Source organism: Mesoplodon mirus (genome assembly GCF_964341445.2).
Source record: "Mesoplodon mirus genome assembly, chromosome: 20".
In the NCBI taxonomy this organism is placed as follows: Eukaryota; Metazoa; Chordata; class Mammalia; order Artiodactyla; family Ziphiidae; genus Mesoplodon; species Mesoplodon mirus.
In genome coordinates this window covers 35,906,747-35,930,556 of record NC_138996.1, presented here as the reverse complement: position 1 = coordinate 35,930,556, position 23,810 = coordinate 35,906,747, and the positions used below count along the sequence as shown (strand labels likewise).

Below are 23,810 nucleotides of genomic sequence, written 5' to 3'. Positions count from 1 at the left end.
GTTAGATTCCATTTGTTTGTTTTATTTCTCTTTTTGTTACATTGGAGATTTCCCTCAGATTTCTTACCATTCTTTGCTGTTGTTACTGTTTATATTTAAGGCTGAATCACTGAAAAAAATCAGTAGAAGTTCCCTCTGGGTGTGGAGCTAGTCAACTGATAGGATTTAATATAGAGCGAGTGGGTAGACATCTGGGGTTTTTTTCCTCACTGGGGGAAACATCTCTGTAAGCAACTATATATCTTTTCCCTGTGGCCACAGAGACTCTCCAGAGAAAAAACATTCTATGACTTCCGTGGGTGGGGCGTAGGTGTGCACGGTGGTGGACGGCTACTGAGGGTGTGTGAGTCTGGCTGCCAGCCAGGATGGGAACCAAGCAAAGTAAGGAGCTTGAAAATTTACTGTTTTCTGTGTAGGCTTTCCTTCGTCCTCTCTTCTTTTCAGTAAGTCTTGTCCTGCTTTTTGCTCTCCTAGTGACCCTGGGTTTGGAGCTCTCTCTTTCAGTTTCTCCCTGGAATGAGCCTCTAGGATCAGGGTAGGATTTCAAAGATTTATTTGCTTGACTGGATGGAGGGGATAAATGGAGTATCTGAGGGCTAAATTTGGTCTTTACGTTAACTTCAACCAGTCTCCCCATGTTTACCTGTTTCTTCACCTCCGTTTAGCCAAGTACCTGTGAGTAAATGTATTTGTGGATCTGAGGCATACAATGACTTGCTTCTTCCCAGCTCTAGGCACATGGTTTTCAGCTGTGTCTCCTCTGATAACACTTCTATATGTTCATCTTAAAAAACATCAGTAGCTTTCATCTACCATGCTCTCCTATCCTGTCCTTTTTACCTCTGTGCTCATAACACATGACCCTTACTTTAGGGTGAAGCTCTGGGGAGGAAAGCAGAGCTGGACAATTGCTTTGAATCTGCCAAATTTAGCTAGAAGTTGAAAGATAAATTTTTCATTCATGACCGACTTGGTTTTAGCTCTGATGCCAATAAATATCGTTAGTAAACTAAAAAAAAAATGTGTGTAGAAGCATCAGATCTATAGGAAAAACTAAAACCAACTAGATGACAGGTGTTTATATTACTTCATCCTACATTTGTCATGACCCATGACTGCTTTTGCTCATTGACTGATATAAGAATTGACACATTAGAAATGTTATGTCTAATGATATTTTACCATCGCAAGGGGAAGGCTGTATAAATTAAACATTTAATTCTCACTGATACTGAACTCGTGTCCCTTACCCCTAAATTTTCTGTGAACTTTGTGGTGGTTGATTTTGCTTTTTCGTTTGGTACCCTTTTGCTTTGGGTCTTCGGCAAGCACCTCTGTCCTTATGTCCTTTTCACCTTTGTTTTGTGGGTGGCAGGACTTCCATTCTGATGAAATGGGGATAGTTGTAAACTTCTATTACTTTTTCTAGCCAATAAGAGGTGAGAGCCAGACAAGGTATGTGACAGTCCAGTAAGGCTCTGTGTACTAGAGATACAGAGGTGGTGAAAAGAAGATCATTCTCCAAGGTCCTGGAATTTAGATCCCTGAGTTTGAGGAATGAAATGAATGGCAGCCTTATGGAGCTCTGCAGTGCTTTTGATAACCTTTATGATGTGGGGCAAAAAGGAGCTAGAAGCGTAATGTTTCAGTTACAACATAATTCTGTCTTTCCTGGTCATGCCCCAAACTACTGACTTCAGAATGTATTTCTGAGGCCATGTGCTTTAATTCACTTTGCATTACCTCAAGGGGGAAAATGCAATTAAGTGCTTAAAAAATTTCCACTTAAAATATAAAATGAATAGGGTCTTCCTTAATCCAATATTCATTTATTTATCTTTTCATGAATAAACACTTGTTACTTTTTATGAAGTCTGTGTGGATCAGACTTTCTTTTTTTCCTTCTTTCTGTCTTTCTTGTATTCCTGGATTTAAAAATGTTTTCCTATCCATATTTGATTTTTGAATGTGAAAATAAGATAGGAAAAAATATTCAGATTAAAGTGTTGTGGATTTCCTCTGTTTACTATCTACCGTTGACTTAACCTTGTCAAAGAGTTTAAATATTAAATGTTGAAATAGTTAAAATAAAAATCTTGTACTGTTTTTCAATATTATTTTTAAAAAGAATATTGTGTTTATTTTCTTATTCCTTGATTCAGACTAAACAGGAAACTATTTCCTAAATGATACCTTGTCATATTAAGAAAAAAAATACATCATTATCAATAATGACTTTGGGGCCATTTTAGTAAGATTTGAGTTAAATTACATTTAAATATTTTTCTAACGTTTCTCTTTGGTTTTAGGAAAGCATTATTTATAGAGTTCTTCCATGTCATGAAAAATGACAGGAAACTGATTTTAACCTATCCCATTCTTTAATTTATTCTTTGACTAAATTCCATATGCCAGTCTACAAAGGTAGTAGACAGTAGGCAACAAGACAGGCATGCAAGGGAGTAAATAAGAGTAAATAAGCCAGTGTTTGCAATGTCTGAAATAATATGGAGGAAACAAAAAGGTGCTGAAATAGTTTGTCAATTAGGTTATTTAGTTACAGTGGATGGAAAGCTGCAGTAATTATGTGACTTACAGTTGAAGCCTTAACGAAGAGAAAGCACCACCCGTGTATAGTGCCTCGACATACAGTTTTAGGAATGGAACAGATTTTTCTGAGGTTTTAAATTTGAAAAAAGCTTGGCATTTTGGAGATACCTATGTTCTATGACTGAGGGCGGGAATGGTATGAGATGAGATTGGAGCATCGATGGGAGTCAGATGCTCAGGGCCTTAGATTGGATCTTATCTGATGTCTAAGCCACCGAAACCTGGGCGAGTGGGATCATTCCATCAATGAGTGTTTTTCAAGGATTCTTGTGATTTGTGGGTGGAGAGTCAATTGGAGGGGTAAACAGAGCAGCTGAGAAGATCAGTTATGAAGGTAATGCAGTAAATCAGGCGAGAGATATTGGTGGCGTAAACTACGAGGTCAGCAAAGGACATGGAGAAAAATTGCTCTCTTTTAGAGGTAAGATTATTAGCACTGGCTGATCCATTATATTTAGGAGTAAGGGAAAGAGATAATAAGTGTTAATTCCCAGACTCTTGAATGAGCAATAGGTTAGTAAAGTTTTTTTTTTTTTTTTTAGGTTAGTAAGTTTTAATGAACTGGGAAAAACCCGGGAGGAAATGCGTTTGGAGAGGAAATTCATCAATTCCGTTTTAGATATATTAAGAATGAGACCTTAAGAAACCTAATCATTTTTTCAGGTCTGGGAATGGATGAGGATACTCAGAAGAAGTGTAAGGAGGATGTACGGGAACTCTTTCTGAGCCCTGAGAATGCAAACATTCAGGATTGTGTATCAGAGAAGTCAGCAAAGGTTACTGATAACAACAGCCACTACAGGAGAAGGAATAGCAGAAAAGTGTGACTCAGGGAGAAAAAGGACTCATGGTTTTGAAATAAGAGCAGGTGATCCGCAGGACGGAGGTGAAGTACGGTGGGGTACAGAGGGTTCGCACAGAAGCTGTGGGAAGCCAGTTCCAGTGGGTTAATTGTGGGAGCCTTGACAAGTGATGAGGAGGTAGGAATAGCACAGATACAGACAGCACGTTCCAAAATGGAAGCTGTGAAGAACAGAACAATGGCAAGAGCTCAGTAGGGATGTGGATTTACACAGGGTTTTCTTCTGCTTGTTGATGCTTTTGTTTGTATGTATGTAGGTATGTATGTATGTATGTATGTATTTTTTATTATTATTATTTTTTGCGGTATGCAGGCCTCTCACTGCTGTGGCCTCTCGCGTTGTGGAGCACAGGTTCCGGATGCGCAGGCCCAGTGGCCATGGCTCACGGGCCCAGCCGCTCCACAGCATGTGGGATCTTCCCGGACCGGGGCACGAACCCGTGTCCCCTGCATCGGCAGGCGGACTCCCAACCACTGCGCCGCCAGGGAAACCCTGTTTGTATTTATTTTTTAAAATCTGGGAGAACCACAGTTTCCTATGCTAATAGCAACACTACAGTAGAGAGAGAGAAAGAGAGAGCAAGGCTGAACAAGAGGAGGAGTGCTGCTAGAACAGGGTGGTTCCAGGCACCTGTGGGGTTGCTGGCTTCGGAGAGGAAGAGGAGAAGCGTTTTGCTCGTTGTGTCTGAGTTGCTCTCTTAACATCTGTTCTCTTTACGAAGTGTGAGGTAGGTTTGTCCACTGATTGCAGGAATGAGGGAATGGAAGTAAGTGGAGATGGTTTGAAATTAGCATGGGAATAAACCAGCATGGGATAAATGAACTGGTGGTGAGCACTGTTAAAGGAAGACTTATTCTGACACTGGCTAACACCCTAAGGAAGACTACTGGGAACTTCATCAGGGTTGAGTGGAGTTGTTTCTGAAGTAAGCAGTTGGGGATCTAGGAGTACCTGGCTTGATAAGGGAATGGCTGTTGTTCCCCCAAAACTGAGAGGTATTGCCCCCAGCAAACATTCCAGATCTGGAACGCTGAATTCCACGTAGCAGCAGACCCTCATCATTCTTCTAGCTCGGTTACCTACTGAGTGTGTATCCTCAGCATATCCCACCACGCACACACACATGCGCTCTCACACACACCGTCACACAGACACACACATGCGCACGCGCACACACACACATGCACTCTCACACACCGTCACACAGACACACACATGCGCACGCGCGCACACACACACACACCCCTTCCAGAGCCAGAGTGCAACTGTAGTCCAAAATTAGTACCAAAGAAAAATAAGTAGTTGAGTAAATGAATTTATAAATAAAAGCATGCTTAGAATTTATGCTTTTGCTGTTTTGAAAAAAATCCTTGAATGGGTTTTAATTGTAAAGAGAAATTTAACAGATCAAGGTTAGTAAAAATGCAAAATGAAATTTTTGTGTTTTCAGACACAGTACTTCTGGTTAAATAAGTCAACTTTGCTTTACTCAACATTGTTTCATAGCAACAAATTCTGCCCCCCACCGACACTTTGGTAAATAATCTGGAATCTTTTAGACATAGAAGCACATAAGGAAGAAAAAATTTAATCTGGAATTAATTGCAATATACAAAACAGGTATGCCTTAAAATTAGCAAATTCTTTGGAAAAAAACAAGTTTGAGGATCTTATAATTAATATTCTCAGCCCTCAAAAAATTATATATCATTTCTAGCAGGTAAACTCAATGAAAGGAGAAATCTTGGTTATAACTAGCATGCCTAGAAGAGTCTTTGTCACAGAGTAGTCATTCAGTAAAAGTTGTAAAATCATAAAATTTTCCCTTTGGTATTTATTTTAAACATCTTATTAGGGACAAGTGACTTCTTAGTGTACCAGCCTTCTTCCTATGTGCTTCACCTTTCCAAATACTGTCTTATTTACATACACAGGAGCTTTGCACGATACATTTTAATATCTACATTTATAAATGGAAAACCAGAGGCTTGGGGTATTATTAATATCAGGCGAGAGGTATTGGTGGTGTAAACTAGGAGGTCAGCAAAGGACATGGAGAAAAATTGCTCTATTTTAGAGGTAAGATTATTAGCACTGGCTGATCCATTATATTTAGGAGTAAGGGAAAGAGATAATAAGTGTTAATTCCCAGACTCTTGAATGAGCAATAGGTTAGTAAAGTTTTTTTTTTTTTTTTTTTTTTTTTTAGGTTAGTAAGTTTTAATGAACTGGGAAAAACCCGGGAGGAAATGCGTTTGGAGAGGAAATTCATAGTGGCTGTACCAATTCACATTCCCACCAGCAGTGCAAGAGTGTTCCCTTTTCTCCACACCCTCTCCAGCATTTATTGTTTGTAGATATTTTGATGTCAATGTCATCAGTCCTCCAGGCATTACTTATTAAAACCACAATGAGTTAGTATCCCATACATATGAGAGTGACTAAAGTTTAAAAACTGCTAGTTGTGGGCAAGGGCATGGAGCCAGGGAGCAGCCCTCAGAAGTATAAACTGTCAGTTGGTGCAATCACTTTGGAAAATGGTTTGGCCATATTTATAAATGCATACCTCCTGAACTGTCAATTCCGTTTCTAGTTATGAAGCCCCCCAAATGCATACTTTGTCCATCAAAAGACAAGTAGGTATAGACGAGAGATAAATCGCATACGTTCATACAATGGAAAACAAGACGGCAGTGACATCAACTGCTTTATACAACAAGGAGGAATTCACAAACGTGAGACTGGGAAAAAGGACCCAACACAAAATATTATATGCTGTAGGATATCATTTATGTAAAATTTGTGAAAGACTAAACACCAATTATGTTGGTAAAAAGCAGAAAGGTAGACATGTAACAAACTGGTAACATTTGGTGGAAAGTTGTAACTGAGAAGAACAAAGAACGTTTCTAGAATGTGGTCAGTGCTCTGTAAGTAGATCTGAGTACAGTCACAAGGGTTCATTCAATTTGTGAAAATCCCTCAAACTATGTCCTTGCGATTCATTAATTAAAGGTTTTTTTAAAGAAGCATTGTTAATATTAGTTTCATAGTCATATTAAATAGCATTAACATAAATTAGTCTTAAAATACCCAAGAAGAAATTTTACTAAAAAGAAATAATAACCCATTACATTTTTAAAATTTCAAAATAGTTTTCTGAATAAGCATCTTTGAAAAAATATGTAAAACTTGTTTTGAAATTAGTTATATCTTCAGCAGAAAAAAATTATAAGCAATCAAAGGAAAACAATCATGAAACATTTTGAATTTATTATGTACCTAGGAAGACTGTGTCTAAACTGCTGCATTGTCTTCTTGTTGGAAAACAAAGGAAAGCTGTTAAGAAATGTCTATGTAAAAAGGAAAATAATGGCATCCTGGCCAATAAGTAAACATCCCTAAGAATGTTACATTTATTAAGTCTATCTGCTGGTGGTGTTTTAGACCCATTCACTCACTCCTTCTGATGTCTCTAGGGATTTTACAAGGTGAAATTCACGCAAATTTCCAACCTTCTGGTGTGTTCCTAAGAGGCTAATAAATGACAAAGTCCACTTTTACTCGGCTGCAGGGTTTCCCAACAGCAGCACTCTTTTTTTTTTTAATTTTTTAAATTAGTTTCCGCTTTATAACAAAGCGAATCAGTCATACATATACATCTGTTCCCACATCCCTTCCCTCCTGTGTCTCCCTCCCTCCCACCCTCCCCATCCCACCCCTCCAGGCGGTCACAAAGCACCGAGCTGATCTCCCTGTGCTCTGCGGCTGCTTCCCACTATCCATCTACCTTACGTTTGGTAGTGTATATATGTCCATGCCTCTCTTTCACTTTGTCACAGCTTACCCTTCCCCCTCCCCATATCCTCAAGTCCATTCTCAAGTAGGTCTGTGTCTTTATTCCCGTCTTACCCCTAGGTTCTTCATGACTTTTTTTTTTTTCTTAAATTCCATATATGTGTGTTAGCATTCGGTATTTGTCTTTCTCTTTCTGACAGCAGCACTCTTGACACATTTGCCTGAGTATTTCTTTTTTGGGGGGAGACTGTCCTGTCCATTCTAGAACATTGAGCAGCCTTCTTGGCCTGTACTTGCTAATACCAGTAGCATCACCACCGTACCTCTGAAACCAAAAACATCTGCAGACTTTGCCAAATGACCCTGGGGGAGGGGAGATCATTCCTGGTTGAGAGCTACTGCTCTACAGTATGTATATACGAATATTTGAATAATAAGTTTTATTTTTTTAGCATTTCTTTAGTAGTCAGTAAATGCATTCACTATTTATGGCTTCACCTACCTGGTGCTACTTTTGTAATCATATCTGGAAAAAGGATGGAATTAATATTTTTGACACTATTTTGCCATTCTACAAGGAAAAAAGTCAATTCCATTCAAGAATAAGACACAAGCAAGTGATTTTCAGTGTTCAGTGCAAGGAATCAGTGTGTATAGAATATCTTGTCCATTGCGTTGATTATGCAGACATGACAGATTGTCTATGTTGACATTAGAAAGTTGTCTCAAAAATAACGTAATTGAAAACAAATATTTAAAATATTTTCTAGGAGTCTATTTAACTTAGATTTTGATGAAATAAAATTTGACTTTTTATTTAATTCATATATTTGGTAAACCAAAAAAGTAACTTTTATTTTTTTAAATAAATAACTTATGCTCTCAATAATGGATTTTAAAGAGCCCATTCTTTATTATGGCATTATTTTCAATACTTACAATAAAAATGTCAGAGGATTAGGCAAAAATTAAATTAAAACTTAAAACTTCCAATTAAAAACTTCCAATATTAAACTAAAATGTACATACCTGCTTCCAGAGTTACCTATCTGTGCCACATCAGGTTGGTGTAGACCTGCATGATGGGTGACCTGTGGGTGAAAGAATCCTTCTGATACCTTCACTGAAACCCTGGGTAAAATGATTTGCTAAGGTTATGTAAAACATTTACAGATTCCTGTTCCTTTGAAGGATACCATTTGATTTTCCAGAGTTATTTGTTATTTTCTACCAAAGGATGATTTTAAAAGTGAGTTTTATAACTATGTATTGGAAGATTTCTCAAATCCAACCCCTCTCCATTATGCCACCTAGCCCAAATTTTGCTTTAAAAAGGTTTAAATAATTAGAACATACATTTACAATTTATAAATTTGCCCAGGATGGCTGGTTAGCTGAAGGAAACAGAATGACCCACAAGTTCATCGGTCTTACAACTGCCATTCTTAAATAAGGAGTGAATAAGCAATTTCCTTTGCTATTTTAGGGGCAGAATAAATAACTTCAGTAACCACTTATTCTGATGATTGGATTAGACCCTATTTTCAAAGAAGAAAGGAAGAAAACCCAATGGTAGTGTAAAGCTATTCGTCTTGATAACTGCCTTATAATAGTTTGGTCCCTACTGATATTTTGGTTTCTTAGGACAAAGAGATGATGTATGTGATGACTAATATGACAAATATTTCCTTTTCAAGCTTTTAGTAAATTTCTTATCTTATTAAACTGGTAATTTAATCAAGTCATCTTCCCTTTGCCTTATGAAGCTGTCCATGAAAATGTACATTTCCTTCAAATATAAAATATTACTTGAGCCAGACTTTTTTAAATGGCATATGGACAGTTTAAGATAAGTACAAACATCCCTTCTTTTCCAGTTTGAATAGTAAGTAATTTTTCTCCCTCTTCCACCGATATAGATGTATTAGACAACTAACCAGATTTACCTATGACCCTTTCGGTCACTTCCTGAAAATATAGTAGTATGATCCAACCTTTCTTTGATGGACTCTTGCCCATTCTTTCAATTCTGATTATGAATATTTGATGAGTATATGCTTTTAGGTGAAAGGAAATTTTCCATAATTTAATAATGTGCATTCTCCCATTTTCAACTTCATAAAATTATTAAATGACTGCCAGATTTATATACAGCATAGTGATTAACTTAAGATTGTTGTTCAAAGGGACTGTTGACATGGGATTTGTAGGTTTTTTAACAGCTAATTTCCACTCATTGACAAATCCAGGACCATTGCTAACATTAATGCTAGATGAATGCTATGGTTTCCCACCTCTCATTGACTCTCTGCATTATCTCAGGTCTTGGAGGAAGGGCAACCTACGTGCACTTTTGCTTTCTCCCTACACCTGAACAACCCCTAGTCAACACAGAGCGGCAAGAGGAAAACTAGTTTTTACACGCCATGTGCGTAGAATATAGTGATCAGAGGCTGCTTTCAAGGTCACCTCAAGTGTTCACTTCATGTTACGATTCTTCATAACCAGAGAGAATTGCAGAGTGTGGGTGAAATCCCAAAGCTCTTTCTCATCATGTAGCTTCTAGAATCAGAGATCTTACTTCATCCTTCTCCTGGCAGAGTAAGAAGGGAATGTTTTAGGTGTGTGAATCACCACGGAAGGGGTTTATGCCTGGTTGTATATAGCTCCCTGCCTTCAACGTTGCACTCTCAGCTTTGACTTCTGTAGCATCTCCAGATCTTCCAGTGCATGTACACTTAGGTTACTGTTTGCAAATGTGTACTTGCTGAAGTTACATAGGAGTAGTTACTGTAACCTCCTAATTGATCACTCCAAGACAGAATGCAAAGTTAGATTCATTCTTAGATTATTTTAGGCTTTTGATTACAGTTGAATATCCAATTATAAGACACTTTCTATTTTAAGACACACCAAATCCCTTTGGAAAATAAAAGGAATATATTAATATTCAAGAAAATGACCTCAACATTCTGGAAAACATTGGTGAACATAAAGACCCAAGAAAGTATTGACAAAGAATCTGACTTTGTAGAACTTTTTCCTGGAGTTTGGTGTGTTCCTGGTTCAGAACTCATTCTAGGTTACTGGGACCTCTTCAGCTTCTTCAAAATAGGCTATAAATGTGAATGTGCCATGGTTAGCTGATGGTATCTATCCTCAAAATTTTGATCTTCCCTGGATTCACAGAACAGGATGATAGTGCTGACAAAGCTCAATTTCTAGGTTGCTGTTCATTTAAAACAAAAACGCAGAAGGCGGATCTAAATAAATTCTGAGCCAGAACTGGTACAGTACTCACAGTTACAGTTCAAGACTCAGTTTATCTAAAAAAACAGTCTCTGTACTGTGCTTTTGCTCCCCAAAGATGTTAAAATGACAAGTAATCCCACCCCTGACTACAACGTGTATAATATACTTCCATATCAAATGTCTGTTTGAATCATCACAAACACTCTATGAGGAAGATATCATTATTGCCATTTACAGAGTAAAATGAGGTTCAGAGAAATGAAATTTAATGTTACTCAATTAAAATAAGGTCTGTAGCCAAGATGAATATCTGGATCTTCTGATACTACAGCTTGTTTTTCTTCCTCAAAAATATGATAAGTAAAGTCTAATGGGAATAAGTGAATCAACTGTACAATGTTAAGCTATTTTTATACCATTTTGTCTGTGATAGCTTCTGCTTTTGCCAGTGGTTGTTTTACATCAAATGATTTATCAAAGGCATGTTCTATGCAGATATAAGAAGAGTAAACTAAACGAAAGGCTGAAATGAAAGCTAATATTATAGCCTCTCCATATGCTTAGAGATGATTACTTTTAAATTTTTATTTTGATAATAAAATTTTATGTATGTTCATTATTTAAAATTTAAAATATAGAAATATATAAAGACTTAATAATTACCTTAATCTTGCAATTTGGAGAAGATAATTTTTTTGCTGCATAGCTTTTACTCTTGAGAATATATACACACATGTATGCAATCTGTCCAGATATACTGTTCTGTGAAAAGATTGTACTGCATGTATGAACATTATGTTATAGGTATACTGTATATAAGTTGTATATTCTCCTTTTTCATAGATTATATTATGAACCTTTTTTTTATGTCTGAGTTACATATCTGTATCATCATTTTATAAATAAAGTTTGGGGCTTCCCTGGTGGCGCAGTGGCTGGGAATCCGCCTGCCGATGCAGGGGACACGGGTTCGTGCCCTGGTCCGGGAAGATCCCACATGCCGCAGAGCGGCTGGGCCCGTGAGCCATGGCCGCTGAGCCTGCGCGTCCGGAGCCTGTGCTCCGCAGCGGGAGAGGCCACAACAGTGAGAGGCCCGCATACTGCAAAAAATAAACAAAAAAACAAAAAAAAAACTAAGTATGTATTTTACATTCAATTGTGGTGTTTAATTTCATTTTAATTGTGGTATTGATTCAAATTAAAGATGAATGTAATTTTACCAGTAATAGTTAATTTGGGGAAAATTAATAATATTTTAATAGAAATTTAGCATATATAACATATATAAATATATATACATATATATTTATACATATATAACAAGCCTAAAGGTTTTCTAATGTATATATTACATATGTATATATATATATATTTATTTGTATAGGTAGATAGATAGATAGATATAAGCAAGGCTAAAGGTTTTCTAGTGCATCTGTTTCCACATCCCTTAATCTGACAAGTAACCGATCTTGCATGCTGCTTTGACAGGCTTATGCAGGCAGAGAGCTGGAGGAGCAGCTGCGGTTGGTGTCCAGTGTAGACGAACTCATGACTCTGCTCTACCCTGAATCCTGGAAAATGTACAAGTGTCAGTTAAGGAAAGGTGGCTGGCAACACAGTAAAGAACAGGCCAACGCCAATACGAGAACAGAAGGGACTCTAAAATTTGCCGCAGCACACTACAATGCAGACATCTTAAAAAGTAAGTATGGGAAAGAAAATATATAGTAAGCTTCACATATCAACCCAGTGAAAATTGTCCCTCTGGTCCTTTAATTTCAGCATTTGTAATACCACTGAATACCTTTAGGGCCGAAAGCAAATAAAACAACAGAAAATAAAGAATTATTTTCAAATTACAGAATTTTATGATTTCACTGTGAGTGGTTAAGATGATTTCTTGAAAGATAAAGACAGGGAGGTGCGTGCATATCAACACACTGTAATTTTTTTTTTAATTGAGGTGATGTCCCATCAGAAAAAATTTTAAAACATACAGATAAATTGTACACACTATACCAGTTTAATCACTTAAACATTCTGCATCATAAAAATAATTGCGTATAAATTTTCTTTAGCTTTGGATATAGAAACGTTTAATTTCTAAATCATCCAAAATCACCTTATCAACTGCTACTTGTTTCTGTGTTGCTTCATAGGGAACTTGCTTGAGAGCTGGACTTTGGTAAAGCTACAGCCACAAAAAATTATGATGTTGCACAAAATGCCATAGCATAAATAGGTAGACACTTTTAAAACGTTTACTCCTTCCTGTTTTGGGATGTTAACTGCTGTAAAGGTTTGAGATTGCAAATTATTTTGAGAACAAAAGCAAACACGCAAAATGGTTTTATGGTTTAATAACCAGTAGTTTATATCTTTTTTTCCCAGAAACTTTATGTTAGGGGAAATAGGGGGAAAATAAACTAGAACATTTAAGAAGTACGTCATTTTTAATTCAGTCTTTAAAGCATCAGCAGTGGTATAGGTAAAGCACTGACTCACTGGGAACAGAATTCCAAGAGGGAGCATGAAAGGACTAGGGGATTTTGACTTTCCTGAAAAAGCTTAAGTTCAGGATGCACGTCCCAGTTGCTGGAAAATACCCTCTCACTTCAAGTACCTATCACCAGGACACTACTGAGGTTGCCAGATGACCTGCCTGAAAATGAGTTTTGAACTGAATCCAAAACCAAAGCCGCCATCTCATTTACATCTCAGTTTAAAAAAGCAAACACGTTTATGTTTGCTCTGAGATGTCAAAAAAGCTACGTATGATAGCAAATGAGCACGAGTCTCTCTCTGCAGGTTTTATAAACATCTGTATATTAAATGTTCATTTTCTTAAGAAAACCAAACATAAGGGCCGTAGAAGCAATATTCTATTGTCATTTTGAGAAAGCGTCTAGATGTTAGGTGTTTTTTCTTTTAGAGAATACCTTTAGCTGCTCTGTTAAAGATTATATTCTATTCCAATTCACGGGGTGATGTAGGATCCCATCAACGATTCCTCTAAAGTTATGCCTCCAAAGTTATGCATTGTACTTAACTCTTCACTCTGAAATCAAATGTGAGTGGCTTCCAACTGCTGTGGGTGTCTCCGCCTTGGTGGCTTCTGTGCGACTCACGGCCTGCCCTGTGACCCGACAGGTATCGACACTGAGTGGAGGAAGACCCAGTGCGTGCCGCGGGAGGTGTGCGTGGATGTGGGGAAGGAGTTCGGAGCAGCGACAAACACCTTCTTCAAGCCTCCGTGCGTGTCCGTCTACAGATGCGGCGGCTGCTGCAACAGCGAGGGCCAGCGGTGCACGAACACCAGCACCAGCTACCTCAGCAAGGCGGTAGGCCGGGCTCTGCGCGAGCCCTGCACCCGGGCGCCTTCATCCCTGCGGCCTTCAGAGGGCCTTAGTCCCGCTCACACTTGCTTGTCTTGTCTCTGGGGAACGAAGTTAACGTCCCAGTAGTTGGTGCTTTCCATGGTAGACCATCACCGAAAGAGTAATGGATGCTTCGTGAACTCTCTTTACAGAGTGGCATCCAAGCCACGTTTTAAAGGTCAAATAGAAATGCTTATGCCAGTAGCGTATTCTGCAGAAAGTAATATCCATTTTTAAAAGATAGTAAGATTTTAAAAAATGATGCTGTTTTTATATTCAAGCCAAACTCTATCAAAGGCATGGCGGCCTTCTGAGTCTCTTGAAAAGAAAACACTATCTTTTTCAAAGTTAGAGAAAATAAACATGAGGGATTTGGGAATTAAAATAAATTTTTTTGAATACCTTTAATTGTGTATATTTTAAAATAATTCAGTTCAGCAGTATGACATGTGTCCTAGACAATATTGTTTATTATTATGGTGCTTGAGCTGTATTTAATCTTTTACCTCCAAGCTTCATAGAATTTAGGATTACTTTTACAATACATTTATGATGTTGCTATGATTCATTTTACCTGCTTCCTCCCAATTATCTGCTCATATGGAAAAAAAAAATCGGGATTTGCCCATGCCATTTTTGAAGTCTGTCTGGTTTCTTGTTGGTTTATGTTTTCACATTTTGTTTGGATTTTTTCGATAGACTTGATACTTGCGATAATCACAATTCTTATAAATTCTGATCTGCATAGCAGTGGCTTTAAAATGTATGACAATGGAGTAGCTTTCATTTTAGCATTTCAAGTTTTTAAAGATGTGCAGAATTTTGGAGTTAAAAGTTTGAAGTCAGTTGGGAAGGAAGTACTTAGGCTTCCGAGTTCCGCTCCGGACACCCTCCTCTGACTCTACACACCCTCTTTCCTCACCTTCTCTTTCTGCCCTTCCTGTGATTACTCCCAAATCTTTATCTCCAGCTCAGACCTCTCTCGTGGTTTCCGCACGACCAACTCAGCCTCGTGATTCGGCTTCCCCCAGACAGGTCAGAGTCAGCCTGTGTCACGCTGGAGTTACGGCCTGTCTCCCACCTCCACCCACCCTCACAAATAAACAAAAAAGTCAATGAATCTTTTTCTTTCTCCAGCGTTCTCTGTCTTAGTAAATGATGCCGTTCTTTTAGTTGGTCAATCTGATTATTCTTGCTTTCACCAGAAGTCCAGTCAATAATCCCTGTTAACTCTACCTTCCAAACGTCTCTAGAACCCATCTGTATCTTCATTCTGCTGACTCCACTCTGATCTGGGCTGCATCTGTCAATCACCTGGGGCATGACACGTGGACCAGCCCATTAACTGATGTCATACCTCCTTCCTACTTCCCTCCAATCCCTTTGCCACATTATATATAAGCAGTGAGTTTTTTCTTTTCTAAATGAGAAATCAGATGCTGCTCAAAACCCTCCTGTAACACTGCCTATTGAGACTGAGCCAGCACACAGCAAGGGTATTGATAAGCTGGTCTTTTCTGATTGGATTGCTCAGGCTAGCATCTCTTCGGATCGGTTGATAGCAACCTTCTAAGTTGTGAAATATTTTGAATGGCGCTCCTCGTTAGGGTCTTCTTTAGGTTAAATCCTTTAACATGGTTTCCTGGGCCCTCCGTGATCTGGCTGCTACTTAAATCTTCAGCTTCAATTGTCTCTGCTCTTGCCCGTAAAAACCGCTTTCCACAAATACCCAAATTCCTTTACTCTTTAAATTATGTCAAAATCTCTTACCTCCAAGTCATTCCGGTACTGCATCCTGGGTTTGAAACCTCCTTACACATCACCACCATGTCCCCACTTATCGAGCTGATTTCTACACATCCTTAGGCCTAGACATAAATGTCGCCTTCACAGCATCCTGTCCTGTGCTCCGATAGCACCCTTTATTACCTGTACAATATAGCATCATTACCTTATCTGTCTGTCAGATTATTTTACTCCCCAGGCTCTAAACCTCATGAAAGCAAAGGCTGTGTTTGGTTATTACCATGGGGCCTAATAGCGCGGTAGCTGGCACGTAGTGAACACTGGGCACTAAATAAATACTTAAATCAAAGGGAGCAGATTTGGAGTCAAAGGCAGAGTTCTGAATAGGCTGGTTTTGAAGCATCTGAGTGATATTTAGGTGGAGATACCAGAGGAAGAGTGGGCATAGAATTCTAGAATTCTACAGCAGTGATTGGATCTTCAGCTGTAGATTTGGGAGGAAGCCTCATATCGATGAATGTGGTTTGAAGCCTCTATGTGGTTGTTACTGCTGAGAGAACTCTTGTATCAGGAGAGAGATTGGAAGCTAATACCCAGGGAAAGCCAATATTCAGTCGTTGATGTCCCGCCCATTTCTCCCTTTGATTTTGTAATATCATGCCCTTCTCCCACCCAAAGAATCCATGCAGATTTATTTTTTAAGGTAAAAGGGATAATTTGAATTTAAATTCAATTAAGCAAATGTGGTGAAGCACCTACTAAGTAGTGTTTATCAAGGAGGTTTACAAACCAAGGAGAACAAGACATGAAACTCCTGGTGGCACTGTTTTCATTTGTCTCTGACCGTTTTACTAATTTTGCAGCTTGTAGAAGCTTGCACTCAGGTAACACTCTTTCCTGAGTTTATCTGTTTTTTTATATTTTCAATATAGTATAAATGGGAGCATGTGATGATTGCTTTCAAACATAAAAGGAAGTTTCTTACCGATACTTTCTGAAGGAGAAAAAAAAAAGTGTTTTGTTACAGGAATTCCAGACACATCTTTTGGCAACAAGTCACCAGTTAGAATCACATAAACTGTAAGGACAATGTACCTTAAGTAATGTAAAACCCAAGTTTTTAGTAGAAACTTCATAGAAAAATTTGATGGGGTTCCATGAAGGACAGGTTATCAGCGTGTGTGAGGAAGCCAGCCGTGAGTTGGAAAGTAAAACCACATGCACTGAGCATTCCAGAGTGAGCTAATCCATAGCAACTGCCCCGAAGTCCTTCCCAACTAACAGCTAAGTGACTTTGAAAAGTTATACTGATCGGATGTCTTCTCGACCTCTTTCCTAAACATATGCTTTAAGTGTATTTTCTCATGAAAAATTGTATGTTTAAGACACATAACCCAAAAGTAGAAAGTGGATTTTGCAGAACATAAATTATTTGATGGCCAAAGTAGGAGCAGAAGAAAGTCATCTGCTTTTGAGCCAAACATATGGACAAAAAGTTATTTAAATGTTGGTATTCTTGTTGAATAGTGTCACTGAAGATAGGAATGAAAAAATAACTGCTAAATCTATGGGCTTTCCTTGGACATCTTGGAGTTAGAACTGGAGAAACTGTGTGTGTTCGTTAGTATCAGCTGAAGAAGCAGCTCAGTCTGGGCCCTAAACATCCTTTCCTCATTCTGATGTACATGAACCACATTATTTAAAATTCTGTGTTGCTGTCTTAGAAACAGCCATTCTATGTTTGTGTTATCTTATAAAGAAATAGTATGAGCATATAGACTAGCAAAAGCATGCCAGATTATATTGGAGTTCAAGTGTTTCCTAAAATTGTCTTTTACTGCAAAATTCATTTAAACCTAAGTAAAATGTGCAACTCTGGGATGAAACTCAGAAGTATTATTTTGCACTGCCGACAGGGATAGTTCTTCCCTTAATTAAACAGAACACTAGCAGTCTGAGGGATTACTTTATTACATTCATATGTATTTAACAAGTGGAATGCGATTTGTTCTGAATCTTTAGCTAAGTAATATTTGGCAAGCACGGTTGTTGGAAATCAGGTTTTATCCAGATGTGGGAAAAGAACTCAATACCAATACCCATTATCAGAAGTTAATGTATCTGTTAAACATACCATTTTTTTCCAACTAAATGTACTGATCCTATCCACAAGTTTTATTCAATTTTTCTGAAACTCCTGAATTGGGGTTTGTATTTTAATTGTAGTACTGTATGTACATCTTATTTATAAAAACATGTAAAATGAATTCAATACCAGATGTAAATCTGTTAGGACCTGCTGTCTTCCCAGACCCAATTTAAGTTCCATAGACCCTTGATAGCTGGCCATGTGGTTCATATACTCAGTTGAAAGGTTAAAATAAACGCTCAATTTTCATCTTTTCCCATGTTTAGGGATTATCTCTTTAAATATTGTGCAGTTTTTCTGTCTGACTTTGCAGTTATTAGCCATGCTCGCCAGGGGCTACAGATGTGTCTACACGTAATGAACGGACTCAGGGTTGGAATATTTAAATTACATATGGTAGTGAAATATTATTCTCTGGAGAGAAACTGGTCATATTTTGAGGTAAAAAGATGTTGTAAAGGAAGGCACTTTTTTTTTTTTTTTTTTTTTCGCGGGCCTCTCACTGTTGTGGCCTCTCCCGTTGCGGAGCACAGGCTCCGGACGCGCAGGCCCAGCGGCCATGGCTCACGGGCCCAGCCGCTCCGCGGCACATGGGATCCCCCCAGACCGGGGCACGAACCCGTATCCCCTGCATCGGCAGGCGGACTCCCAACCACTGCGCCACCAGGGAGGCCCGGAAGGCACTTTTTGTGTCATATTTTTATCCACTCAAACATTCTCTAGAATTTGGTACTAAACTGTAATCCAGGATCTTCTCAAAAAGGAAGTTCTACACCTTTTTCTTGCATAGCCTGCAAGAGAAGTAGAAATAGGAATTGTTGCTTTACAACTGTTGCTATGCTGGTGTAAACAACCTATTGTTTCAAAATGTGGCTTTATTTGAAGTTCATTCTTGTTGGTGGGAATGGACTGTTAAATATTCTTATTAAAGAATTCCAGTAGATAGCAAATGGGGACCTGTCTGTTGGAAATGTTTGTCATTTCCTCTTGTTTATCACAGTTTTTACTGAATACACAATCAAAATTTTTTTTCAATTTCCATCTTTGTTTAAATGCCATCTTTATGTAAATTCTTTTGATCTTCTCCAAAACCAGCAACTCTTTTAATAGGCATATGCTGATAGTATAGCATCAGTCTCCATAGTGAATTTTATTATTATTTAGATGCTTAATTATATACAAGCTAATACCATCTATTGTTCAAGAACAATTCACTTTATGGTATAAAACTATTTTAGGAAAATCATCATGTTCAAAATATCAAGTTATAATTATCATCATCCATTAATGATGGATGATTATACTAAATATATCCATTAGTATTTACTAGGTGCTCGTATATACGTAGAATTATTAGCTAAAGCTGAACATAGTACATAAATTTTGCACTCTATGAGTTTAAATTTAAAATAGAAAGTACTATTGTGCACACATTAAAGAACAAAGCAATCTGACAAGAGTATAAGGATTTTTTACTGCATTAAAATATAAAGAATCTATTTATTGTTTCAAAGACTGATGTGTTTGGATAGGCCTTAACTCTTTTGAGAGAAAATTATAGTCACTGTGTTGGTTTCGGTCTTTATATAAATGACAAGCACAGATTTCATAAGGGGGTTAAACTGCAGGTTCTTGCTTACCAACAGCATTTGTGGTAAACTATTTGCTGTGTTTAAAATTCTAACCTAGTATCATCATACAAACACAGAGATTTTTTTTTCCTAATTTGCTCTCATTGTTAGTTTTGCTTAACTAAAACTAGGGACAAGAGTCATTGATTGATGACTGTTGGCTTGAGATGACTGTTGGCTTGAGATGACTGATGACTTATAGGTTCTCAATAAATAGTTATTGAAAACTGAACAAAGAAAGATTTTAAATAAGTTAAAAAATTGTAATTCCTCTAATGAAGACTCAACTCAGTTTTAAAGAAGAGGAAAAAGAATCATCCCAACAACACTGCCATGAAATCACCACCATTATTATCCCTATTTCATAAATCATGAAACAGCAGCTAAGAGAAGTTAGATAATTTTTCCAGATCACAGAAGTAGCACAGATGCAGGACTCTAATTAATGTCTATCTCTTTTTAAGACTAAGATCTTGGTTATTCTTATACCTCTAGTAGAAAAGGGAAGTTGCCAGTTATTTGAAAAGTTTATTTATTTAGGGAAACATGTGAGTTTATAATGTGATTCTAATTATTAATATTTTTCAGCTCAAAAAAAGTTTCCATTTTCTGAGCACATACTATCTAATTAGGAAAAAGGGCTATGGACATTCTTAGTAACATAGGGATTAAATATAGCAATATAAAATTCACAAATTGGTCTGTAAAAAAGAAAATGGAATTTATTATACTTATTAAAAAGGAGTAGAAACTGTATTTAATCATTTTAAATGAAAACAACAGTCAATCAATACTCACATTTAAAGCTAGTGCAGAAAGGAGGTGGGGAATGAGAGCAGCTCCTTTACTGCGTGACAGCAGCTGGCACTGGCCCACTTGCGTCTTACTGTCCACACACACAGCACATCTCAGGAGATGTTTCTAATTCTTCTGAAGTCAACAGATGAATAAAACTCGATTATCAAAAATTTTTTTCCCTTTAATATTGGTCAAAAGCGTCTTCCTCTGGACCCTTCAATGTTTTCCACACTGACACAGTCAATTAGAAAGTTAAGGAAACTGCCTGAAAATCTCAGGTCAAAATTTGGAGGTGGAAGGTATGTTTCAAAGAGAAGAAAAGGGTTTTTACTTTAATCTTCAGCCTGTTTCTTCCTTTTGAGCAAATGAACTGAATTGAGCTGGCCAACTGCCTACTTGGACTCAAACAAGAGACATTTCTATGACATCAATAATTAAATATTTATTTTCCTTAATTAGAAATAATTTTTCTCTCAAACTGCACCACAGTTTTAATGCCTATGAAAAATCTTCAACTTACAGGAAAAAAACAGTTCTCTGAACAGTGATTTGTTTTTCCAGTGCCTCTTTACCTGTCGCTTTATCCTTTTAGTCAGTGTATTCACCAACACAAATGCCTTCCACCCTTTGGAAGTATAGCACCAGGCTTATTTTACCAGGAAGATGCCTCTTAATGTGCATTTTACTGATCTCCGTCTCACTAGAACATTCTTCAAAGCCCTAGTTCCTGAATACACACCTGGTGCTTTGGGGCAGGTCCTGATTGTGGACATTGTCCACCCAGGAATGGCCAAGATCTGTCCACGATCACTGGTAACACTCACTGTGGTCTCTTTCCCCTTTGGAAATCATGCCAGGGTGGAACCCGGAATGGCAGCAGTCATTGAAAGTAGGAAGGATGCGGCTGAGGTCTGGGGGTGGGGAAGCATCATTCACTCTTCTACAATAGCTGTTATCTCATAGTCCCTCATCCCTCGCTATCAGGCCCTGTTCTGCCTTGTGTCACTTGAGACGATGCCAGATCTCGCAGTGGTTATTACACGCATTCTGTAAGCAGAAATGCCCTCATGGCCTGACCCATCTGATCCCTTTCTCTCCAATCACATGAGGCCACCCTTCTTGTTTCTTCATTCCCACCTGCTCCAGCCCTCAGACGCGCTCTGGTACCCAGTTATCGCCACTCAGTCCTTATCGCACTTGAAGACCTTTGACCCTGTGACCACACCCACCTTCTTAAAGCTCTCCTCTCTTTCTTTTGCTTCCCTTGGCTTAACAGTTCCCCTCCTGGTTCTCCATGTAGGATCAGACTTCTTCCCAAACATATTTACTGGTTCATGTGCCTTTTTTCACCCCTTATATGTTCCTGTTGCCCAGGTTTCTATTATTAGGTGTGTTCTGTCTTCATTCAGAATGATCTCACCAAGTATTCTCATCAATGCCCAAGAACTTAGTTCCAACTTTAATACCACTGGCCTTTAAGGGGCTCTCCTAAGCTCTAAGTACATATGTCTAATTGCCAGTTAAACATAAATTCTTAGGTTTTTCTGAGCTGACCTGTACATCTTTCTATCATTTCCACTATGACAGAGTTTAATTAAGTAATTTATAAATATATAAATATGAAAATTAAATAAGCAATTCTAAACCACTTTATATTTCTTCTAGAATGCTGGTTCTTAATGTAGGGTCGAGAGATGTCATAAGAAGTAGAAAAACTGTAGTGTATATAGATAGTACAGAATTCTCTCTCTTAAAATAGTTATACATCGTGCAAAAGATTTCTGCCAGTGTGACATTTTTACCTAATAAAAGGCTTTCATCCAAACGGCATAAACAAATGTCTTTTTAGAGAAGAAACTGGTCAAAATAATAATACTGGGATACATTGAGGCCATATGTTGAGATTATCAACATAGAATAGAAAGTATTCTGGAAAACATCTAGAATCTTGAGAATATATGCAAATATTAATAACTCACATCTACACAGCAATCAAAATACATATCACAATCATATACGTTAGCTTACATAATTTTTAAAACAGTGCCATGGATTAATGGGGCAAATGTCACCCTGAATTTACTGGTTGTTAAAGAAATATACAGCTTTGAGAAGTTAAATGACCTTTCCAAGTTCACATAACTTATAAGTGGGGTTGCTAATAAAGGCGCCCTGTCTGGATGTGAGTCTTGTGCCCATTCCTCCTAAGGCACTTATGCTAAGAAAGTAGCTGCAGTTTTACGTGAATATATAAGAAATACATTTCAAGTGAAGAAAATGTGCATTTATAATTTAGATATTTCTATATTTCATTCTTCAAAATTCATTTCAATGAATCTCCCTTAGGCATGGACAGAAAGGGCAACTAATTCTGTTCCCTAAATACCTGCGATGATCTTCCACTGTTGGCATGAAATTACAGCAAAGGGTGGAATCGCAAGGCTCGGGGTGTGGTATCTTTTTTAGCACTACACAAATGTCTGTAAAGGTACCAGACAACACATGGTTTAACTACAAGTAAATTACTATGAACTGATCTTATCAAGCAGTAATGGTCAGGATTTCACTTTCACCATTATTACTGATCATAAGTTAGATTTTAAGGATCTTTGGAATTTAAATCCTCTTAGTTTTACTTAATCACTAATTTATTTGTATATTCAACTTAAAACATTGTTTTTGTGGAAGGAAGAGGAAGAGCTGAAGTTCTCCACTAATAAGGCATTCAGAATGAGGTTTTAAACGAAATGTTAAGACTCTAATCCACCATCATGTATAATGTCCTACCCTGCTTTACACTTATATTTTCATAATGCCTTCATCAAAATAGCAGAAACGATCCTTTACTAATAAATGTATTTATTTTTCTTTTAAACATAATAAATTCATAAGATATCTCAGATAAATGTAAAACTACTTTGAGGCTGAAGTTTAATTTGGAATGAAAGTCAGTTTTACATCTATGTATTTTATGTCTGTGTATTCAATTTACGTAAAATAGGACTTAACCAAACATTTCTAGGTTGTGTGACCAATAGCTTTGCTCTTACATCACAAAGATATTTATATCAGTGCCATTTTTTTAAACCCCTGAAATAATCTAGGACTCTGAAACAATCCTTTTTTCCTTGAACATGTTGGTCTGTCACATCTCTGCTCTGTAGTCATTAGTTGGTTATCAAAATTCTAATATGCTTTATAATAGTGACATGAGTTAAGCATATGGACTGTTTACTATTCTGATAAAGGATACTTATTAGACACAAAACAGTTTTTATATTGTAATCATAAAAAACTTTAGCATCCTGCATACATTATGCAGCACTACCTAATCATGAAGAGTTAATCTCACTCTTTTTGGACTCCAACATGTACCATAAAAATGCTTTATAGCATCTATATAATTTTTCTTCTTTTGTCCCTTCTTTGTAGTTGTTTGAAATTACAGTGCCTCTCTCTCAAGGCCCCAAACCAGTAACAATCAGTTTTGCCAATCACACTTCCTGCCGATGCATGTCTAAGCTGGATGTTTACAGACAAGTCCATTCAATTATTAGACGTTCCCTGCCAGCAACACTACCACAGT

The 23,810-nt window shown here is 37.5% G+C and overlaps 1 protein-coding gene across 1 annotated transcript in view; it reads left to right on the top strand.

Moving 5' to 3' along the window:
* Positions 1–23,810, top strand: part of VEGFC (vascular endothelial growth factor C) — an 85,916-nt gene that overhangs the window by 42,186 nt on the left and 19,920 nt on the right. The window contains exons 2-4 of the mRNA XM_082608699.1: positions 12,012–12,225; positions 13,674–13,864; positions 23,657–23,808. Of these exons, the coding sequence (XP_082464825.1) occupies positions 12,012–12,225; positions 13,674–13,864; positions 23,657–23,808 (557 nt within the window). The remainder of the gene's footprint in view (positions 1–12,011; positions 12,226–13,673; positions 13,865–23,656; positions 23,809–23,810) is intronic.